The sequence below is a fragment of the Coffea eugenioides genome, chromosome 8 (assembly GCF_003713205.1).
Source record: "Coffea eugenioides isolate CCC68of chromosome 8, Ceug_1.0, whole genome shotgun sequence".
In the NCBI taxonomy this organism is placed as follows: domain Eukaryota; kingdom Viridiplantae; phylum Streptophyta; class Magnoliopsida; order Gentianales; family Rubiaceae; genus Coffea; species Coffea eugenioides.
In genome coordinates, this window is record NC_040042.1 from 3,551,800 (window position 1) to 3,574,770 (window position 22,971).

The 22,971-nt window shown below is 33.2% G+C and overlaps 1 protein-coding gene across 1 annotated transcript; it reads left to right on the forward strand.

Moving 5' to 3' along the window:
* The first annotated feature begins 17,758 nt into the window (after window positions 1-17,758).
* On the forward strand, window positions 17,759-21,590 carry LOC113779912 (alpha-1,6-mannosyl-glycoprotein 2-beta-N-acetylglucosaminyltransferase). Its single transcript, XM_027325696.1, has 2 exons — window positions 17,759-19,721; window positions 21,252-21,590. The coding sequence occupies exon 1, from the start codon at window positions 18,399-18,401 to the stop codon at window positions 19,686-19,688; it is 1,290 nt and encodes a 429-aa protein (XP_027181497.1). The 5' UTR covers window positions 17,759-18,398; the 3' UTR covers window positions 19,689-19,721; window positions 21,252-21,590.
* The last annotated feature ends 1,381 nt before the right edge of the window (window positions 21,591-22,971 follow it).

A 22,971-nucleotide genomic window follows, 5' to 3' on the forward strand; every position in this document is an offset into this window, starting at 1 on the left:
CTGGTTGGGGCGCTGGGCCGGGCCGGAGTGAGGATTAGTCGGGGCGCCTTTACGGACTTGACCCGGACACCCCACTCCGTCGAAAAAAAAAAAAAAAAAAAAAAAAAAAATACAATAGTAGGTTTTTTTTCTGAAAATCTGTGCAACAGTGATATGGAAGCATTTACAAAAGGATATATTTGGAAGATGATTACCACTTAATTTGATTTGTGTTTTGTTCAATTATTAACTAGACATTTATATATATATATATATATCACGAGTAAGTATGATTTGATCTAAAACAAAGGAGGACGTCGGTTTCTTGCTAGTATCTAAGCCCAACTACGTATACGAGAATGCAAAGAAATCAATGGGAAAGCACCAAAAATGGAAAACAAATGAAAGTTAAACTTCTGTTTCCTTTGTTTTGCGCATTGTTTCTTCAAATAAGCTCCAATTCAGACAAGGATGTAATCTACTGTCCATGCAGTAAAACAGATGAAGCTCAAGGACAAAATTATTTGAATCCATTTTAAATTCTCTAAATATTAGGATTGTGCATGGTACAAATTTAAAATCTTTCTTGACATATACATATATATATTCCTAATCACCTAGGAAAAAATGATTATAGTGCCTGGAGGCAATATAATGTATGTTCGGTCGGTTGAGAGTTCCTTTAGCTCCCTAATATTTAGAGTTCCTCTTGCCAGTGAGGTTTTTCAAGAGTATTTCTAGGGCGTAGGGCCAGCTATCTCACATCACTAGCCAATTGCAAAAACATGAAACGAAAAATGTAATAATGAGAATTTGAAATTTAACAATATTGGTCATACATAAAAGCGGGAAACATCTATAACTATTCCACAGGGTAGAGGGGTAGACTCTACCCCCCTGCGTTTTGCGTAAATACTACATTGTTCGTCCGAAATTCTCTTGTTTGCATTCTACGTATCAAAAAGGTCTTGTTACTTTTAATGTGACTAAAAGATAAATTAAATTATTCGATACTTGAATCGAGTATGACTTGATAAGAATGTTCAAATTTGGTTTACTAATAAGTCAAATCAAGTCATTTGCTTCTTTATTAGTGGTTTTACGAATATCCCGTGCTTCTTTTTAAATGTTTTTAGCACATTAAAAAGATGATCTATCAGGGTTCTTGATTGATATATATATGCACCCGAATGTTCTTTTGTCATTCGCAAGGAGCAGATAATGCTTTAGGTCAGGTATGTTAAGACTGTTTCCACAGTATATAAAATTGCAGGATAAGAATACTCCACTCATTATCTACTTTCAATAGAAGAGAAAACAAACGAAAAAAATCGCACAATAAAGAAAAAGATTGATCTGTCGTCCATCTGCGGGATTACATTAGTATCTATATGAAGCATTCTAATCGGAGGGAAATTTTGTTGGGCTGAATCCCAAGAAGACCAACTTTTCTTAATGGTTTGGTCAATTTTTTTTTTTCTAAATGCTTTCGTGAGTTAAGTTGTTACCTCCCTAAGTTGGAACTCTAAACATTATTGTTAGAGATAAATCCTAAGTTCCTAGATACGCATTCCTCAGATGTACAACATAACTTTTCTTTTGAATATGCATAAATTTGAAGGTAGTGGAAAATCACCAGCTTTTGCATTCAGCATTATGTTTCTAAAGTTTTGTTTTCGGGAAACGATGGGTTAGGTGATGTGCGGGAAGTGAGGGGTCTCGGTTCACTTATCCTACAAAAAAAAAAGGGTTAAAGTTTTCTTTTGAACCTAAAAGATTTTAACATTAATTAAACCAGTGATCTGTCAACAACCTCTTGGGATGTTGTACCACCATGTCTTAATGGGGGTGAGAGTTAAGCGTTCAACCCTTGTCTCCCACCTTACCACTTAATTGTGACTGTAACTTTCAAGTGGATTCTTCCGACGGGATTTCCCATCGACTCCCCTTCCCCTTAAACTAGGCTAGAATAGGTTATACAAATGTTTTCGTTGCAACAAAAAAAAAAAAATCAGTGATCTAGAAAGAATCGATTGAACATTTCAAGTTACACTATTGAACTTGGGGCCATTGGATATTACTTTGCTTAATGGTTTGGTCAATTTTTTTTTTTCTAAATGCTTTCGTGAGTTAAGTTGTTACCTCCCTCAGTTGGAGCTCTAAACATTATTGTTAGAGATAAATCCTAAGTTCCTAGATACGCATTCCTCAGATGTACAACATAACTTTTCTTTTGAATATGCATAAATTTGAAGGTAGTGGAAAATCACTAGCTTTTGCATTCAGCATTATGTTTCTAAAGTTTTGTTTTCGGGAAGGGATGGGTTAGGTGATATGCGGGAAGTGAGGAGTCTCGGTTCACTTATACTACAAAAACAAGGGGTTAAAGTTCTCTTTTGAACCTAAAAGATTTTAACATTAATTAAACCAATGATCTGCCAACAACCTCTTGGGCTGTTGTACCACCAAGTCTTGATGGGGGTGAGAGGTTAAGCGTTCAACCCTTGTCTCCCACCTTGCCACTTAATTGTAACTGCCACTTTTAAGTAGCTTCCTCCGATGGAAAATCCCGTCGGCTCCCTTTCCCCTTAAACTAGGATAGAATAGGTTATACAAATGTTATCGTTGCAACAAAAAAAAAAAAATCAGTGATCTAGAAAGAATCGATTGAACATTTGAAGTGACACTATCGAACTTGGGGCCATTGGATATTACTTTTCTTAATGGTTTGGTCAATTTTTTTTTTCTAATTGCTTTCGTGAGTTAAGTTGTTACCTCCCTAAGTTGGAGCTCTAAACATTATTGTTAGAGATGAATCCTAAGTTCCTAGATACGCATTCCTCAGATGTACAACATAACTTTTCTTTTGAATATGCATAAATTTGAAGGTAGTGGAAAATCACTAGCTTTTGCATTCAGCATTATGTTTCTAAAGTTTTGTTTTCGAGAAGCGATGGGTTAGGTGATATGCGGGAAGTGAGGGGTCTCGGTTCACTTATCCTACAAAAAAAAAAAAGGGTTAAAGTTTTCTTTTGAACCTAAAAGATTTTAACATTAATTAAACCAGTGATCTGCCAACAACCTCTTGGGCTGTTATACCACCAAGTCTTGATGGGGGTGAGGGGTTAAGCGTTCAACCCTTGTCTCCCATCTTGCCACTTAATTGTGACTGCCACTTTCAAGTGGCTTCCTCCGACGGGATTTCCTGTTGCTCCCCTTCCCCTTAAATTAGGTTAGAGTAGGTTATACAAATGTTATCGTTGCGACAAAAAAAGAAAAAAATCAGTGATCTAGAAAGAATCGATTGAACATTTCAAGTGACACTATCGAACTTGAGGCCATTGGATATTGTTTTTAAGCTGCTCGAATATGTGGGTTGTTGGCTGCCAAAGCCCAAACATTTCAAGACAATTTTATTATGACTACCGAATTGACGTAATGGCCATTGGACTAGTACTTACTATTATTGCTAATATAACTAGTAATCACGCTAGTAGTAATGGCAGCTACTCATATTAAGACACTATCGAACTCATAAAAACCACGTCCTTACTCTAGGATCTCTAAGTTTAGTTAAGGTTGATTTCCTCCTTAAGGTCAAATTGAGTACCACCTCTTGAGTTTAACTAAATTTGATTTGCTAAAAATCATAACCAGTAAAAAAAACTTCTATATTTTGCTGAAAATTCTTTACAACCTCTTAAGTTTAATATAACTTTGATTTTCTATAAGTCAATTAAGTGAACACGACTAATGTTACTAGTAATTTACTAACAAACCTTATAATTCGTAATGTTACTAGTAATAACTCATTTTAGTATTAACTAATAATATATATTAGTAATTGCCAATGCTACTAGTCACTACTAATACTGCTAATATTTCGAGTAAAAACGAATATTACTTTTAATTACTACTATTATTAACATTACAAGCAACTGCATATTGATAATTTTACTAGTAATTATAAATATTACCTATATTACAAGTAATTGGGACTGTTTTTAATATAACTAGTACTAGCTACTAGTATTAATGTCAACCATAAGATCCTGTCAAACTCCCAAAGCCACATTTCTTTTGTTGAAAGTTGAATTTAGTGCAGACTCTTAAATTTAACTAAATTAAATTTCATGAAATTAACACTATAGAAACTCTTAGGTTTAATTGAATTTGATTTCCAAAAGGCCACATTCAATTTAAACAAGCATTTTAATCCATGCATTAGCATGGTTTCTTTTTATATTAGAATTAGTTATGATTTTATATAAATTTTAAAAATAAAATAATATTCTTACATATTCATGAATATTTGTTTTAGCAAATTAATGTATCTAAGTGTTCAGGTACCATATTAATTTTTGAATCAATCATTAAATTTTAATATGATTAAAAACCTAAAACTATATGTGTGTATTCAACTAAAAATCAAAGATGCAAAAAACATATTTTCTCCATAAACAAATATTAAGTTTCTAGCAACTTTAATAAAGTAACAATTAAAACAACAGCACATAAAAATGATATGTATGGATAAATTAAATTAAATAAATATATAAATAAAAATAAAAGTTTGTTAGAAGAGAGAAGAAAACCATAACAAAATATAATTAAAATTTATTTAAAATGATTAAGTTGTTAAAAGATAGAGAAATTACAAAAAGAATTAGTTTAAGAATAGTTGGATACAAATGTGGGTAAAATCCAAGTATTCAAATTACTCATCAATTCTTTCTAATTAGGCATGCCACCTAGGAGAGAGAGAAAATAGGTAATCAAATTAGGAACTTTCATATATATATATATATATATATATATATATATATATAGAGAGAGAGAGAGAGAGAGAGACTCTTACATTTTAATTGAATGGATTTTGAAAAAGTGAAATTTTAGTACAAATTCTTAATTTCGATTGAATTTGGCCCACTAAATATCATATTCATTAGGAACCATTGATTCAATTGAATATGATTTCCCAAAATTTCAATTTATTAAATATCTAAAATTTAACTAATTTTGATTTTTTTTTAGTCAATTTCTAGCCAAATCAATCCTTGTAATACTAAATGTTGTTACTAATTTCAATATTTCTAGTGACTAATGATGTTACCATTAGCTATTAATACTGTTACTAACTACTAATATGACTATTAATTACTAACATTATTATTCCTTCAAGTAACTACTAATACTACAAATATTACTAGTAAAATTTTGTCATGTAACAGACCTCGAGTGTGCTATTAGGACCAATTTTTGCTCACATTGAAACTTTGGGAGTCCTCAATGTTTCAATAACCATATAGGATGGGAGGGCAATGCAAATTGAGAAAATTTAAGACCGAAATGTTATTTTCCAAAGTACCATTTCATCATCCTATACGTCATCAATGAGTTCTGATTATGTGAGAGGGAAGGGTCAGAAGCAGTTGGAACTTGGACTCTTGAGCAAGGTTCTAAAACCCAGACCACTCATTAACCCAAAAATGAATGGGTCAAAGGTCATTGGATCAACCGTTGGACTTATCATTATTAACTTGTGATGTCATAATTACATTATAAATATTATTAATAAATATTAAATATCTAAAAAAAATTAGATATTTGTAGAAACTTAAGTCATATTGTTAAATATGATCACTTCAATTCTCATTCTATTTTTCTAAATAGTATTATTTGTTTGAAACTCAAAAATAGCCTTTATAAGTTAGAGGTTTAAATCATATTATTTCATGTATTTGTAATTTTCCTAAATTATATGAGCACTAGTTTATATGATAAAAATTAAAAATATAGAAGGCATTAACAAATAAATGAAATGCATTCAAGATTAAAAGAAAAAATAATACAGTTGTATATGTTATAAAATTTTTTTAACGGGTGTCTATTAGACACTCGTTAACAAATCTAAAATTCACATAACTTATCATATATATATATATACTAATAATTATTACCTATTATTGCATTTATGTACTTTTCTTATTTAATTTTACTTATCTTCCCTTGTATTTATTTTTTTCTAATTAATCTTACATTTCTAAAAATATAGCACCCGGAATATATTTTAACGAGCATCCAGTGGGCACTCATTATAAAGACCCTATGTTATAAATGTTAGACAAGAGTTAGTATGTAATTATGGAGGAGACAAGAGAAATGAGTAGAATAAGACTATAATTGTTATTGTCTAATTAGTTAGAGATAATTATGAATGGATAATTAGTAAGATATTAAATTTGAAATGCCATTAATGAGATTGGTTGATCAAATTCAAAATTGTCGACTTAATTAAGGTTGGATATTGAACCAAACCTCACAAAACCATTTCGGTTCAATGGTTTAGTAGTTGAATCGGACGATTCAACTAATTTAATGTAAAATTGATGCTATTTGGTTTTTGAAGCTAATCCAGACCAGAAAACCGGCCGGTTGACGGTTCGGGGTTGGGTTTTAATGCTGTCGAGTCTTGACTTCCAACTCCTACATAAGCGACTAAATTGCCACGTCAGATTCAGAATTCAGAATTCTTGAACGGCCGCAACAAATTCCAACAAGGTCTGTTCTCTCTGTCTCCCACTTCCTATCCCAAATCTCGGGGTTTTTGTTGTGAATTGAACAAAAATTTATGTTTCAATTTGCTTGAATTTTGATTTCTGATCTATGTTGAAGCTTATCTGTTTAATTTGATGCCAATATTTGGTTTATTTGTAGAATTGTTTATGGATATAGTGATAAGATGGATAATCTGTGGATGGAAATTCAGAAACTTAAAAACTTGTAAATTGGGTTTTGTGGTTGATTGTTTTTCAGCTGAGCAGTTGCGGGTTATTATTTATTGGAAAAATATAAGGAAACGAATCAGGAAAATTTGCAGGTTGTGTAGGATTCTTGAAGGTTAGTGCTTTTTAGATTGATATAAAGTGTTTTTTGTTTACGGATTAATCTTGTATAAATCGTCACCGTTTGTCAGACGAAGGATTTTTTACACGCGTGGGTCAAGATGCTTGAAACTGCAGTGAATTGCAGAACAGATTATGATAAAGAAGAAGTCTTAAGCAGAGTAAGAGTGCAGCTTGTGTAATACTAGCTGTTAATAGAGATATTTGTTGTAGCGGCCTTAGCTGAAATCTAAGTTGTTAATTAGATCATTAAAAAGTTGACTTATTTAGTTTAGGGAAAATCAACAAGTTTAGTGAGTGTTTGTTGTCCTGTAATTTATTGGAACATATGGAGATAAAATTAATAATGGATATTGTTTAATTCTAAAGAGTAATGGAAGGTGCAGGTGATATGTTTTAGCAGGATTTCAGGAACATTTGCTTCTGTTAGCTATGATGAGTGTGAGAGTAGGAGGAATTGCGATGCAGAAGCTGTTTGGGAAAAATAAGGACGGAGTTGAGTGGTAGGGCAAGACTAGAAGTTATAAGTTGTAAGGGAGATAACGATCGAAACCATAAGAGTTAAACAGTATTTTCTTTCATAAATAAGTATTTCAAGATCTTCATTCAACACAATCGTATCTTTGGCTTCTTTCTGTCAGATAAAAGGATGTAATTTTGCTTGCTAGTATACTGTTGAAGTCATATACTTCTGACTTAGGATTTCAGACTTTGTCCTGATGAGCTGAAATCTTCTGTAGCTAATGCTTTATCCTTACCTTCTGGATCCTGTAACTCTTTTTACTTGCAAACTTCGTTTATACGACGATGATGATCAGCCCAATAATCAATTGCTTTTGACAAATATTAGTAGCAAGATTTGCTCAATTGAAGCTCGGTTCCAAGTTTCTTAGGAGTAGAGAATGTTGTTTTCCAATTTGTGAAAATCATCCTATAAGGCAAAAAATTTTGATTGCTTCCAATATTTGGTAGAGATAGCACAGTTAGATATATGTATTGAGGTGATTGATTTATCTTTCATATTGGATACTGCCGTTCCACCACGCGCTAATTGCGTCCAGTACCCAGTTTGATCATACCTATGTTACTTGGACTTTTCTTTCCTTAGCTGTATGATTTGCAGACATGAAACGGCTCTGTTATTGGTACTGGATTTTTATGTGACACTTCAAATGAAGTCAAGGGCGCATCATAGATGCTGAAGAGAGTAAAAGGTGGAGAGTTGATTCGTACAAGAATCATATCTCAGTTGGAACAATTTTATGTGCCTGAGTAGAGATTGGTTATAATTTTCATTTCTTTCCTTTTCTTTTAGCATGTGCTGGCTTTATTATTCCTATTTTTACTTATGTGACTTTTGCGGAAAGTGTTTCATGTTGGATCCCACTTGTTTGTTACTCTTACATCTCTGTAATTACATCAAGTCAATTCTGGCAAGAGAAAATTAGTTGTTGTCGATATGTATTGGCTTTCTAATTTGCCTGTCAGATGGGACTTGACTAGAGCAGTAAATGTGAGTTTAGTTTTTCTGAACTTCTGAGATATATGTCTCAAAGATGTCTGACTGCATGACTATGTACTAAATGATAAGTTCCCTGTTTATCAATTTGCTTTCTGGTACTTATTTTTGTTATCTAAGCATATTTTCTCTAATGATGCCTGTCTGTCATATGTTAGCCAATTTTCCTAGAATTTATTTTTGTACATTTTTTTTTTGGGGGGGGGGTGTTGGAGAAGATAATTGACAACTATTTGGAAATCTTGTGGTTTTGATTTTTGGCATTTTTTACTGAGGACCTTTCATTGTCAGGAGATTTGCTTTTTATGGATCCCAGTGCTCTGGAAAAGGAGGCTTCTTTGGAGGTCGCACGTGAATCGCTTATTGCCATCTCGTACTCTGTTCCAGATACAATTCTCAGTTCAGTTGTAGTGGAAACTTTGAACACTGGACACCAAGTGGTGGCAACTAACAGTGACGGAGCTGACAAATTCAGGTCCAAACTGATCTCCATTTCTGACCTCCGGTCTCCAGATATTGGAATTATCAGATGCAATGGGCATCATGAGATTAGCTGTGATCATATGTGAGACATGGTTGATAGTTTAAAACAACTTATTTAGTTTGCTTTGCTTTGTGTGCCCTATCAAAATAGTGTGTGGTGTGGTCTATGCTTCTGCAGTGTGAAATGTACAGTGTGTAAACTCTTTGCGAAGTTATGCTTTCAGATTCCTCTGGCAGAAACCTTTCCTTCTTTGTGAAAGTAAGACATGAAAATTTTCTCTTAATTTCTAAATATAGGAGGTATATTGCTGAATTATTAATGAATAAAATGTTGATGATTTGGCCATGCTTCATTTCTATTATATTCCCATCTCAGGTCATAAAGTACGTGAATATTTGCAAAAGCTATCAGTAAGACAATATGTGTCTTTAGCAGAGAGAGTTTTTACACTTAGGCATCGAAATAATAGTGAATCAACATGCTATTAGAGCAGATTAGCTGATCCTTTTCAAACGATTTTTTTTTCTTTGCAAAGATTATCATCTTTCAGGATCAATTCAATCAATTACTGGGTTAATTTGGACTCAGGTTGTCACCCTTTACACTCTTGTCCTGGAGGTTAAACTTAAATGACAGACCTGTTCCACTTAGCTTCTCTTCAGTTATTCTAGATAGTTGCTTCACCATGGATGGTGTGAGATGATTTATCCAATCACCGACCTTTCCATTTCTGAGATAAGCGACCCTTTCTATGCTTTTATTGTCCGTTACACTCACTTTAAACTCCTCCAAGTTATCGAACTGCAGATCTTTGATATTTCTTCTATTACACCTGCTTTCTCCTCTTCCCAGCTAAATGGCAAACCCTAGAAGTCTGCTAGTCTTTTCAATTGGGGTATAATGTTTTCTTTCATGTCTTCATAAACATTACCTTTTCTGGATTCTCTAAGCTTTGTTTGCGGTATCCCAACACATGCTTCCAGTATGGACCACATGCCATGACTCCTTTGCAATACATGTCAAATGCGTCTTCAAGCAATTTAGGCTTAATTTTACTTGCATTCGCCACAAGGAGACAAAATTATCTCCTGAATTATGGCAAATATAGACAACTCGACACTTGCTGCTCTTGATGGATTCTGGCAACAGTGAATATGGAACATGAGTGGTAAAAGGTCGAGGAGATGGAAGACCAGAGAAGTCAGGAAGCTGGCTGGCTCCGTATACCTTGTACTCAAAGATAGGCACAAGTGCATGAGGATCTGATGAGATGAGATTCTGGCAATCGATGCCCACGAGATTTTTACGGTTTACGATTGCATATGCTGATGCTTTCAGCCAAATTGTGCCTGTTCTTGGTAAAGAGGTGACAATGGTATCACTGTCTTGTGCTTTGTGGGTGTTTTCGAGCTGCGAGTATGCCTTGTAGTTCCCTTGCATGGAACCAACAGCCTTGGCATTGGTGAAGACAATTGGTTCGCCAGCCCTCTTCTTTATGAAGAGGAGAAAAATATAGTTTTGATACTCAAATTTTGACACGAGCAGTTTTAATCCCCAAATTTTAGACAAAAATAAATTTGGTACCCAAACTTTCAATATTTGAGCACAATTAGTAACCCTAGTGGTTTTTTTCCAAATTATTTTCACGTGATAGTCATATGTTCAGCAAATATTGTATAAAAAATGCCACAACAACGTCAAATATTTTTCTGACACTAAGGTGAAGATGAAATACAGCAAAAGAAGGAGAAAAGGAATAAAATGACTAGAGTTGGGCAAATGATTAAAGTTTTTAAAATATCTTTCTTGGTACTTAGTGTCAGAAAAATATTTTACGTTTCTTTGGCATTTTTTTTATGCAATAGTTGTTGGACATGCTACTATCATGTGACTCTTTTCGGTAGTATTTTGGAAAAAAAATTGTCAAGGGTACTAAATGTGCTCAAACATTGAAAGTTTGAGAATCGGATTTATTTTATCCAAAGTTGGGGGATTAAAACTACTCATGTGTCAAAATTTGGGTACCAGAACTACATTTTTCTCAAATAAAGAGAGAGGAGCAGTTCCTTGAATTCATCTGTGAAATCACCATCCTACTCCTAAAGTTCAAATTAGATTCTATCAAAATTGATTCGTGAGTCTAGATAAAGTCAAGATACATATAATCCAAGAAAATATAATTGGTTGATATGATTTCATATTATTAGTCATACTTTTTTAATGCACATTGTCGAATATTAATTTTATTATTTGAACATACTAATCAAATTGTAGTATGGATAGGCATTGAGTATTCATGCTCACGATAGTTTCGATCTAGTTCTTTTTTCAATCTATTGTGAGGATTTGGATCAGAGTTTGAATATGAATAAATTTTGTGAGTGTAAATCTAAATCAGTAATCTAAACCAAACCCTAATCACTAACATGTCTAATGATGAGGAATGGGATGCCTCTAATCATAACTAAGGATACCAAGCTTAACTACTTACCATCAAACATTATACAATTGTAAATAAGTTTTTCCATATTTGTACAGTATGAGTATGTATGACTAGGGGTGATAATGAGTCGAGTCGAGCTCAGGTGATGCTATATTTAATTTCGAATTTGATGATAAGCAAGTCTATTCAAACTCGAACTCGATTTGAGTGAGCAAAAATTTATGTAGCTCAACTCGACTTGAGCAAAGAGCAATTAAAGCTCGAACTCGATTTGATAAGTTTAATACTGTTATCAACCCTTATTAAACTCAAATACTTGAAAACTTGAAATACAAAACTTCATGTAAATTATTTAAAACATAAACCCGTATTGGTCATTTCATAATCAAAATAAATATATTATATAAATAATAAAATTAATCGAGCTACTTGACAAGCACTCAAATAGCACCGAGACAGGCTCGAACTCGATTTAATTTTTGTATTGAATTACTTGAACTTGGTCAAACTGTGCTTGAGTGGAGCGTTTGACCGAACCGCTCGTAAGTAGCTCGATTCGCCAGCACTCTATATATGACAGGGTATTTATACATTAAACAATTTTTTTCAATTCTTTTTTTTTTCTAAACTTAAAAGCCAAATCTCCCTAAAAATTCATTGAAGATTCCACAATTGACAATTGGTCCGATGATAGTTAATCAACACCAGCTAGTAGACCTCTGTAACTTTTTTTTTCCCCTCTAGTTTAAATATCCAAGCTTGATAGCCTAACATAGAACAATAGTTGAGGATGTCCTATGAACCAATAATTAAGGATGTCCATTTTGAGTAATTCATTAATTGAAGCAAACTGATGCTCAAACTTAACCCGCATAACCGATGATTAGGGAACAGTATAAGGATTTAAATGTAATTGGAGTGATTAATGATCTTTGTTCCCAATCTATTAGTTCAATTTTGGATTACCTCTCTAGTTTTTGTTACAATGACTGAGAAAAATCATAAGAGAAGTAAAGGACTAGAGTTTATTTCTTTGTAAAGCTGATATTTAACTCACAACATGAAATTGCTCTATTTATAGAGTTCAAAACAATTCCACTATCTATCCCACTAACTTCACTAAGTCCACTAGCTATTCCACTAATTCCACTAATTTCACTAGTTATTCCACTAACTCTACCAATTAGGTAGAACAAAACAAACAAACATATGATTAACTAACAATAGTAAATATTTCTAACAATCTCTCTCTTAAACAAGTTCTTCAAACAGTCAGTTTAATAGGACTTATCAATTGCATAAATTCCAAGCAGCTTTCCTTAATTTTTGAAATGTGGATAACTTCAATGGCTTAGTCATTATGTTAGAAATCTGATATTCACTTTTGCAGTAAAGAAAATCAATTATTCTATCTCTTATGAGCTCCGTTAGAAAGTGAAACTTCATGACTATGTGCATAGTTTTTCTATATAAAACTGAATTTTTAGAGAGTTTGATGACAGAACTATTGTTACAATAAATTATAGTAGATCATTCTTGCTGAAAATGCAATTCTTGAAGGATATTCTTTAACCAAATTGCTTGATAGGTACAAACCATTACAATTACGTACTCTGTTTCAATTGTTGATAAAGTAATAATTGGTTTTTTTTTTCAACACCAAGAAATAGTAGCTGAACTCATCATAAATATATACCAAACATACTCTTTCTATCATCAAGATTGTCTGCATAGTCATTATCAGTAAAACCAAATAAATTTGATTTTTCATCATTCTTGTAGAACAATCCATATTCAATGGTTCCCTGCAAGTATCGAAGAATCCTTTTGGTAGTTAGAAGATATATCTCCCTTGAATTTTTCATGTATCTACTAATAAGACTTACTGCATGCATAATATCCGGCATTGTGGCTGTCAAATACATGAGACTTCCTACAATTTGCTTGTAAAGGGTGTTATCAACCCTCTTTTCTTTAGATTCTTTGATGAGCTTTAAATCCATTTTAACTGGCGTATTAACAAAATTATAATTCTTCATTTGAAATCTGTTCAAAATTTCTTACACATATTTTCTTTGAGAGACAAAAATTTCAGCAACAGATTGCAACACTTCAATGTTCAAAAAATATTACATCTTTTCAAGGTCAGACATATCAAATTCAGCCATCATAAATTTTTTAAATTTCTCAAATATGGTACTATCATTTTCAGTAAAAATAAAATCGTCAACATATAATCAAATAATGAGTAATTTACCTCCATCTTCAATCTTTCTATAAAGTGTATAATCATATGGATACTTTTTAAATCTCTCCTTAAAAAAATAAGCATCTATACGAATATACCAAGCACGTGGGGCTTGTTTTAATTCATACAATGCCTTTTTGAGTTTGTATATACCTTATGTTCACTTCCAACCTTCACATAATCAGGAGATTGATTAATAAATACCTGTTTTTGTAGATCACCAAATAAAAATACTGATTTCACGTTCAATTGAAAGATAGGCCATAAATGTTTTGCTTCCAATACTATCGCTATTATGATTGTGTCATGCCTTGTTACTAGAGCAAAGGTTTCTCCATAATCCATTCCAAATTCTTGCTTATAGCCTTTAGCTACTAAACATGATTTGTACTTGTCAATTTTTTCATTCTCCTTCAATTTCGTTTTATACACCCACTTGACACCAATTGACTTTTATCCTTCTGAAAGATCAGTTAACTCCCATGTGTTGTTTCATTCAATAATTGCAATTTCTTCATCCATTGCCTTTTGTTACTTTGAATCTTTGATAGCCTCTTCAAAACCTGTAGGATCAGAATCGAAAAATATAGCAAAATATGTAAGTGAGTTCTCAGATTGGTCAATTCCAGTTACTTCATAATCGATCATTCATGCAGGTCTTTTTCTAATATATTGAAGCCATCCTTTATCTTCTACTACTGTCTGGGAACTTGGAATATTATCTGAACATCTGATGGAATTTATTCTGTCAATTGTTGTCTATTCTCTTCATCAATTCCATCAAAATCAGTAGGTATTTGTTGTTTAATAACATTGCTATTCCATGGTAAAAATCTTTTTTTTTTTTTTATAAAAAATTACATCTCGGTTGATGACAATTTTCTTTGTAATAGAATTATAAAACTTATAAACCTTTGATTGATCACTAACACTAAGAAAAATGCATTTCTTTCCCTTATTATTTAGTTTTATCCTCTTTTGTTCTGGAATATGAGTAAAGGTAATGCATACAAAAATTTTGATTAATCCACTATTGGTTTCCATGCATTGCATACTTCTTCAGGCGTCATATTTTTAATAGCAAGTGTGAAACTTCTATTCAGTATATGAATGCTCCAATTAATAGTTTCAGGTCAAAATATTTTTAGAACACCACTTCTTTTCAAAATGGTTTTTACCATGTTTAAGATTATATGATTCTTCCTTTCTGAAACACAATTCTACTATGGCGTATAAGCTGCTGTAAATTACTTCTGAATTTCATACTCCTTACAGCAATTTACAAATTCTTGTGAGTTAAATTCTCCACTACGATCACTGCAAAGAATCTTTATGAATTTGCTTGCTTCCTTTTCGACAAGAGTCATAAACTTTTAAAAATTGAAAATGGTTCAGATTTTTTCTGGACAAAATAGATCCAAATTTTTTGACTATAATCATCAATAAATATCATAAAAACACTATAATTATCAATAAACGTCATAAAATAACGTTTTTCACCATTAGATGACGGATTTATGGGTCTGCATAAATTAGAGTGAACCAACTCCAATACGTTCTTTGCTGTCCACGATTTTCCTTTTGAAAAGCTATCTCAATATTATTTGCCAACGACACACTTTTCACAAACTTCTGAAAGAATTGTAATTTCAGGTAGACGAGCCACCATATTTTTCTGTTGCAAAGTCTTTAATCTACTAAAATTTAGGTGTCCATAACAATGCCACATCTTTCGATTTTGTTGAGAAATATGAATGAGTTGAGTTCTGCAAATAGAATAAGAACATACGATTTGCCATCATCTTAACTTGAGCAATTAAACTCAACTTTGCATTTTGAACCTGACATACTCCATGTTTGATAGAAATCTCGTATCCCTTTTCTAGCAATTGACTCACACTAAGTAAGTTTGTCTTTAAGTTTGAAACAAAAAGAACATCAGTGATAATGTGACTAGAATTTTTTTTAGTTTGAATAGTTACCCTTCCTTTTTTCATCACAAAAATTGTAGAGTTATCACCAAATTTGACAGTATTACAGAATAATTTGTCCAATTTAGAAAATGCCTTCTTATCTCCACATATATGGTTATTACAATCGGTGTCTAAATACTACATGTCTTGTTAAGTTTCTTCACTCATGTGACACACCATCAAAAGAGATACTTTTTTTTTTTTTTTTTTTTTTTTTGCAAAATTAGTTCTTTCTCCATTTTGTCTATGTAAATTAGTTTGACATTCTAACTAATAATGGTCATACCTATGATATTTGTAGCATTCAACATTAGACTTATCTATTGACTTTGGCTTTGAGTTGTTGATGGATGGCCTCCTCGTCCTCTTCTTCTTTTTTGAAATTGATTTTCTTAGTGATGGTATTGTTGTTATTGGTTAGTACGATCATTGTTTCTTCTATCTCTGTTTCTGCCTCTGCCTCCTCTCCATGTTGGGTGACTTTTTGTTGAACTCTTCAATCCTTGTTCCTCTTTTTCTTGCTGGTTAATTTTTTGCTCATAAACCAACGGAAAGCTCTACAACTCATCAATTGAAAGTGCATCAATGTCTTTCGATTCCTCTATAGATTATGCAACAAAATTAAATTTTATTGTCATCGATCGAAGGATCTTCTCGATAATGGTGACGTCCTCCAAATTCTCTCCATAGATCCTCATCTTGTTCGTGATTGCCATCATTTTTGCGAAATAATTTGTGACCGACTCACTTGACTTCTTGCGTAAAATCTCAAATTTGGTTCGAAGAGTTTGAATCTATACTAGTTTTGCCTTCGCATTTTCTTGATACTTCTTTTTTATGGAATCCCAAATCTGTTTGAAAATATCTTTACTAAAAATTATTTTCAAGATGGCTCGATCAATAGTTTAAAAGGTAATTCTTGAATTTATTCTTGAATTTAAGATCCTTCAGTTTAAATGCTTCCAAGTTCCAACTCTATTTTCTACACCTTTGACAATACTACTCCCATTTTTGGTTCTGCTATTCCAAATCCGACAACCTGTCAATACTCTTTGGATTTTAAGAAGTTCTCTATTAGTATGCTCTAATGATCATAGTGACCATCAAAGCGAGGAATTGCTGGTTGCACAAAGTTGTTGGTGGCAATCATGACTTACCAACAAAATTTTTACAACTCATTTTTGTTTTTACTCACGAAACTAGCTTTGATGTTACTGTACAATGACTGAGAAAAATAATAAGAGAAGCAAAGAACTAGACTTTATTTCTTTGTAAAGCTAATATTTAATTCATAACATGAAATTGCTCTATTTATAGAGTTCAAAACAATTACACTAACTATCCCACTAAGGGTCTGTTTGATAACATAAAAAATTGTTGAATCTGAACTTTTTCAGACATTCAGATGTTTTAAATGTTTGATAAATGAAAATCCATTTGCTGAACTTGTGAAGTAGTGCTGAACTTGTATGCATTTTTTTCAGCACAAGAATCCTAACTAAATGCTTAATTCTGATAAGAATCAATAGAATTATTTCAACTATCTTATCTTATCTAGCAAATCTACCATTGTTTGTTAATTATGTTCAAAATTTTTATCTAATTAAATAACCTAATATTCTCTATCTAATGATTTTCTATTTTTTCTCCCTTTTGAATGATTTTCACATCTTTTCCATACTCCTCATATAATATATTTCATCTTTTATATTGATTTGATTTAAAAATAAATATTGTCATTTTCATACCTAAGATTTTTAGCTAATTAGATCATAGGTTCTATTTCTTTTTTGGATGAAAAGATATAAGGGCAAAATTGTTAAATTTAACTTATTAAACATTCAGTTATAAATGTTTATCAAACAGTATAAATAGATTTAGCATTAAAATTCAGACATTCATATATTTCTTTTCAGTGCTTAAAATTCAGCAAATTAATTGTTTCAGTATTTAGATTTCAAAATTCAGACTTTAGAATTCAAATTCAGTTTTATCAAACGGAACCTAACTCTACTGACCCATTAATTAGGTAGAACAAAACAAACAAACATGATTAACTAATAACAGTAAATATTTCTAACAGTTTTCTCATCCTGGCTTTAAGTAAAAAATGAATAAAAATAACTCCCGAATTTCTTAGAAGAGTAGTCCTGTACAAAGTGGACATTTTATCAAACCGAAGTCTTCTCTTGTTTACTTTCGTTTTTCATTTTTTGCCCTTTCCATTTTCGATGGAGAAAATGTAAGTCGTCCTTCTTCTCAAACTCCCTCTTTGGCTGCGCCATTTTCTCCGAACTCCCGAGTCTTTGGACTTTCCCGCACTATTTTTTATTTAACAGTCTCAAGTCTTAACAAGTCGTCAACGATTCCACTTTTCAAAGTTCTGATTATATTTTTTTTCCCTTCTAACCCTTCTGAGAATCCTAAGTTTCTACTTGTCATTTTTGTTGGATTTCACTGATCTTTGATCTCAATCTTTACACTGCCAATTAATCAAGAATGGTATGCTTTAGTGGATTTTCCTGGTGGGTTTTCGATTTTGGATGCTGCTAGCTAATTCTTTGATATTCAGCCGCAGAAAGTGCTGATTTTTGGATGTTTTTGATGCTTCAGTTTTCCCGTTGAAGACCATTTTGGAGGTTATTGATGCTGACCCTTTTAGTATTTTGATCTCATTTTTACTGGGTTGTTGCCACTTTTGATCTTTAGTTCTGGAAATTCATCAAGTTTGAACCTTTATTGCTAGTGATAAGATGCTGTTGTTTACGTTTACTAGGAAAAGATTGGTACTCTGTCTGCTAAGTATGGTGAAGGGATCTTGATAGTCAATTGTGTTTGATTGAAAGAATGGCCGCTCATGGGAAATTAAGAATCAAGGAAGCGGCTTTTCGCCGTTTCTTGTCTGTAGCTGTGATCACGTTGTTCGGAGCCTTTTTGATAATATTTCTTCATAGGTACAGCCCTGTTTCTGATTCTGTAATCAGGGATGCATATGAAAGTGCTGAGAGTTTGCAAGTGACTTTTAATTATAGTCCGAGAACAGAAAATGTGAATCTTCCTAAGCAGAATGAATTGTCAATTCGACTTCAGAAGCGAAATGAGTTACCTCCTAGGAACTTGAATTTATATCCTAAGCTAGCTAAGGATAATATAGTGATAGTTTTGTATGTTCATAACCGGCCCCAATATCTCAAAGTGGTTGTTGATAGCCTCTCAAGAGTAGAGGGGATCAGTGAGACTTTACTCATTGTTAGTCATGATGGATATTTTGAAGAGATAAATAGGATTATCGAAGGGATCAAGTTTTGTCAAGTGAAACAGATTTTTGCCCCTTATTCTCCTCACATCTTTGAGAATAGCTTCCCTGGTGTCTCCCCAAATGATTGTAAGGACAAAGATGATCCTGTTAAGAAGAAATGTGAAGGAACGCCTGATCAGTATGGAAACCACCGGTCCCCGAAGATTGTGTCATTGAAGCATCACTGGTGGTGGATGATGAACACTGTGTGGGATGGGTTAAAGGAGACTCGTCAGCATCTAGGCCATATTCTTTTCATAGAGGAAGACCATTTCATTTATCCTAATGCCTATCGTAATCTTCAGCTACTAACAGAGTTGAAGCCTATGAAATGTCCTGATTGTTATGCTGCGAATCTCGCGCCATGTGATGTGAAAGCAAAGGGAGAGGGTTGGGAAAGTCTGATTGCAGAGAGGATGGGCAACATTGGTTATGCATTCAATCGGACTGTATGGAAAAAAATACATAGGAAGGCAAAAGAGTTTTGTGCCTTTGATGATTATAATTGGGATATAACAATGTGGGCAACAGTTTACCCTTCATTTGGGGCTCCTGTTTACTCTTTACGAGGACCTCGGACTAGTGCTATTCACTTTGGAAAATGTGGTTTACATCAAGGTCAGGGTGAGAAACAGGCTTGCGTTGATCATGGCTTTTTGAATATTCAAGTGGAAAACATCGACAAAGTTCCCAACATTAAAACAGACTGGGGAGTACATATATATTGGAAACAAGCAGGGTATCAAGCTGGCTTTCGGGGCTGGGGAGGCTGGGGTGATACAAGGGACCGGCAATTGTGTTTGGATTTTGCTAATATGTATGATTTGAGTAGCACTTGACCATCTTTTGGAGCATCTTGATCATTATACATAGTGAGTTCTGAATTTTTTCCCCCAGTTCTCAAGGATAGCATAAGTAAATCTTACATGTTTGTCACATGAGGGTTAAAGTTTTATTACTTTTGAATGTGTTTTGACTATACCCAAATAAAATCAAAATTTTGCCTTACTATTCTGGAAATTTATTAACTTGTTTAAGCTTTTGTTTCTAATTTTATGGTTATTAGTGGCATTTTCCTTATGAACTTAACTAGAAACTTTTTATTCTTTATTTTTTGAGCTGTAACCTATTACATTTTTTGTGCAGCGTGTGTGTGTGAGATTTAGATGGAGGTAAAATCTTGTGGGGGATAGAAAATTTTTTCTGTACTAAATTGAATTATTAATTGCATATATACAAGCATTAACATCATGTAGAGTGACATGTTGATACTAAATCCTCCCCGCAAGTGGAGGTGCTTTTTTAATAGGAAAAATTATGAACATTGGTAGCTATGGCTAACTTGTGGATAGTACAATAGAATCATGTGAAAGATAACAAAAGAGTTTATTAGTTGCCTGCTTCTTTTCTCTGCCTATTCTGAGAATACAATTGTCAATATTCGCAGTTAGGCAGAAATTCTTCTTTCTTAGATATTCCTTCTTCTCCTGAAAAATTCTTCCTGCACAAGTTACTCATTCTTCTATTTTGTTCATATGAAAGTTAAGGTTATTATGAGAGTGTTACTAGTCGTATGTCTGCTGTATTGAAGAAGTATGGAAACAAATTTCGGCTTTCAGTAGGACTGAGTTTCCTTTCCAAGCAAAGTCCCACGTTAGAAAATGTAGGACATTATGGAAGGTTTATCTTCAGTTCTAAACTTTTTATGAGTGAACGGATACAATTAGGAAGAAGGAAGTGGCTAATCATGGTGGCTACAAGCTAAGATCTACTTATTAGTAGAGCTTTTGTCCCATACGCATGAAGAATCTCCTTAAAGTTTGGGTTCTTGTGAGATCTTGCATTGGAACCATGCTATTTCTGCACTTTGTAACGTTTAACAAACAAATGAATGTGCCTTCCTTAGCAGATCTTGTACTTGAACAGTCTTCTTTCTGCATTGTTTAAGGTTTAACAAACAAAAGAAGACTGAAACTTCAATGGGCTTGGCAGGATAAAACGACTATGGTATGATGTTAGGAATCCTGTTCAAACATAGATTTGGGACATCAGCGAAAAACCAGAGTAACTTTGGACCAATGTTCTTTTTCATTTTTTTTTTCTGGTGGGTTGAGGGAGAAGGATAACATGCTCTTGTTTTTAAGTAAACAAAATTAATCATACCAGGGCTGACTTATGGTATTTTCTTTTTACCAATATGATTTCTAACATCAAAAAAGCTATCCTAGTTTCGTAGGAAGTTTCTGATTCTAAGCATGTTCTGGTTGCATCCTTGTGTAGTAACATGTTACAGACTGTCAGAAACTTTTATCTCCTTTCTGCTTCTGTTTCCCCTTTCACTCTCTGTGTATCCCACCAGTCCATCCACTGGAACACGAATTGATATTTCTTGTCAATGGCAGCTCCCAAAAAGAAAACAGGACAGCATCACCAACCAGAAGGCAGAGAACTGAAGATAAGATGAAAGCCCCTTAGAATTCATGTCAAAGGGACATGTTGTTCAGTGTATAGTCATCATATTAGCTATTAGTGCTAATAAATTCCAGTGCCAAATTCAAATTTAGCACCTATTATTGTTCAGTTATAATACTTAATTAGCTTTGCGTATTACGATTCATGCTGATATGAGATATCCATCATGTAGTATGTAATGTATCAACAGTATACTCATTGCGGTATTGCATTCCTGCGGTTGTTTGGCGTACTAAAGTTTCAAGGAATTATTTCTTTTTCCCTTTTCATCCTGTTTCTTTCATTTTTCAAGTACCTGTTAATCTGAAATAATTTGTTTGCTATCTTCTATATCCCTTTTTTTTTCAAGTGTAATACCTCTAATTTACGCTCCTTCTTCCCGCACCACTTCACCCCTTCCTCTCTGTATTATGCTTGTCATGTTGATAAAGTCAAAGCAATTTTTAGTTTTTTCTTTCAATATGGTCCAAATGCATTGCAATGTACCACGTCTCTTCTTCTTCTTCTTCAGGCTTGCTAAAAACTTTGGGAAAATGACCTCTTTAGTTCGTAACGTTCTTTTTGTCCCTCACTTCTAGAATGACAACTTGATATAGATTTTAAGATACAGTTGGAACATCACTTTAGTTTCTTCCAAGCCGCTACACAGGCATCCTATAACATGAGACCTCGGTACACCAATAAGTACACTGCCAAAGAAAGACAAAAGAAAAATCCTTTTATCAACGAAATGGAATTGGGACAGGTGAGATTGAGATTTTTGTATGAGTGTGTAGTCGTTATATTTCTTATATGATATGATATATACTCATAAACTTTGTTGTACTCGTATGTATGATATTTTTTTCAGAGTAAATTTTATATACGCTGTCAGTGTATACACTATTACGATTGGATGGATAAAACATGAGCATGTGGCATATATCTAATGGTGATAGTGTAAACATTCACCGTGTATATAAGATTAATCTTTTTTTTTTTACGCATTCTAATTCAATGTATGACAGCAATTGTATCGTACCTACCTAATCCCTCGACAAGATAAACATAATTGGCCATTAATGGTTCATCCATAAACCCAGCATTAAATTGATGCCAAGACCATCCCAATACGGTTAGTTAAATAAGGATCATTTTCATAAGGAGCTTATCCCATGAGTCCCACCCAAATTTCATTTATTAATAGGTGCAACCGTGCAAGGTTGTGTCTATCGCTATACAATGTCCTTTGCTACGCTATTGCCTCCAAATATAATTCATCCCAACTTTTCCAAATGAGTCACTGTCGCATTCCTCCGTTTGATCACTTGGTTGAGTTTTGACAACGTAGCTAAGGGAGTAGAGACCACCTTCAATCAGTAATCTTCGTAACTCAGGTTGTCGGCCATGAATCTAGATTAGTTCCAAAACATAGGACCCCTTTGAATTATGTGTTTTTAGAAGTGTTTTTTGAAATATTACATTGTGGAATTATATGTCAAAAACTTGTTAATGTGGATGTGTTTTAGAGTGTTTTTTTAAAACTTTAAATTTTATTGAGATATTTTTAAAAATTTATTGAATATTTCACCATACACAACAGTCACCACGCCTCATCTCCTCCCTCTTCCATTGCCGTTACTATCCCTCCTGGCCCCCCTTCCTCCTCCT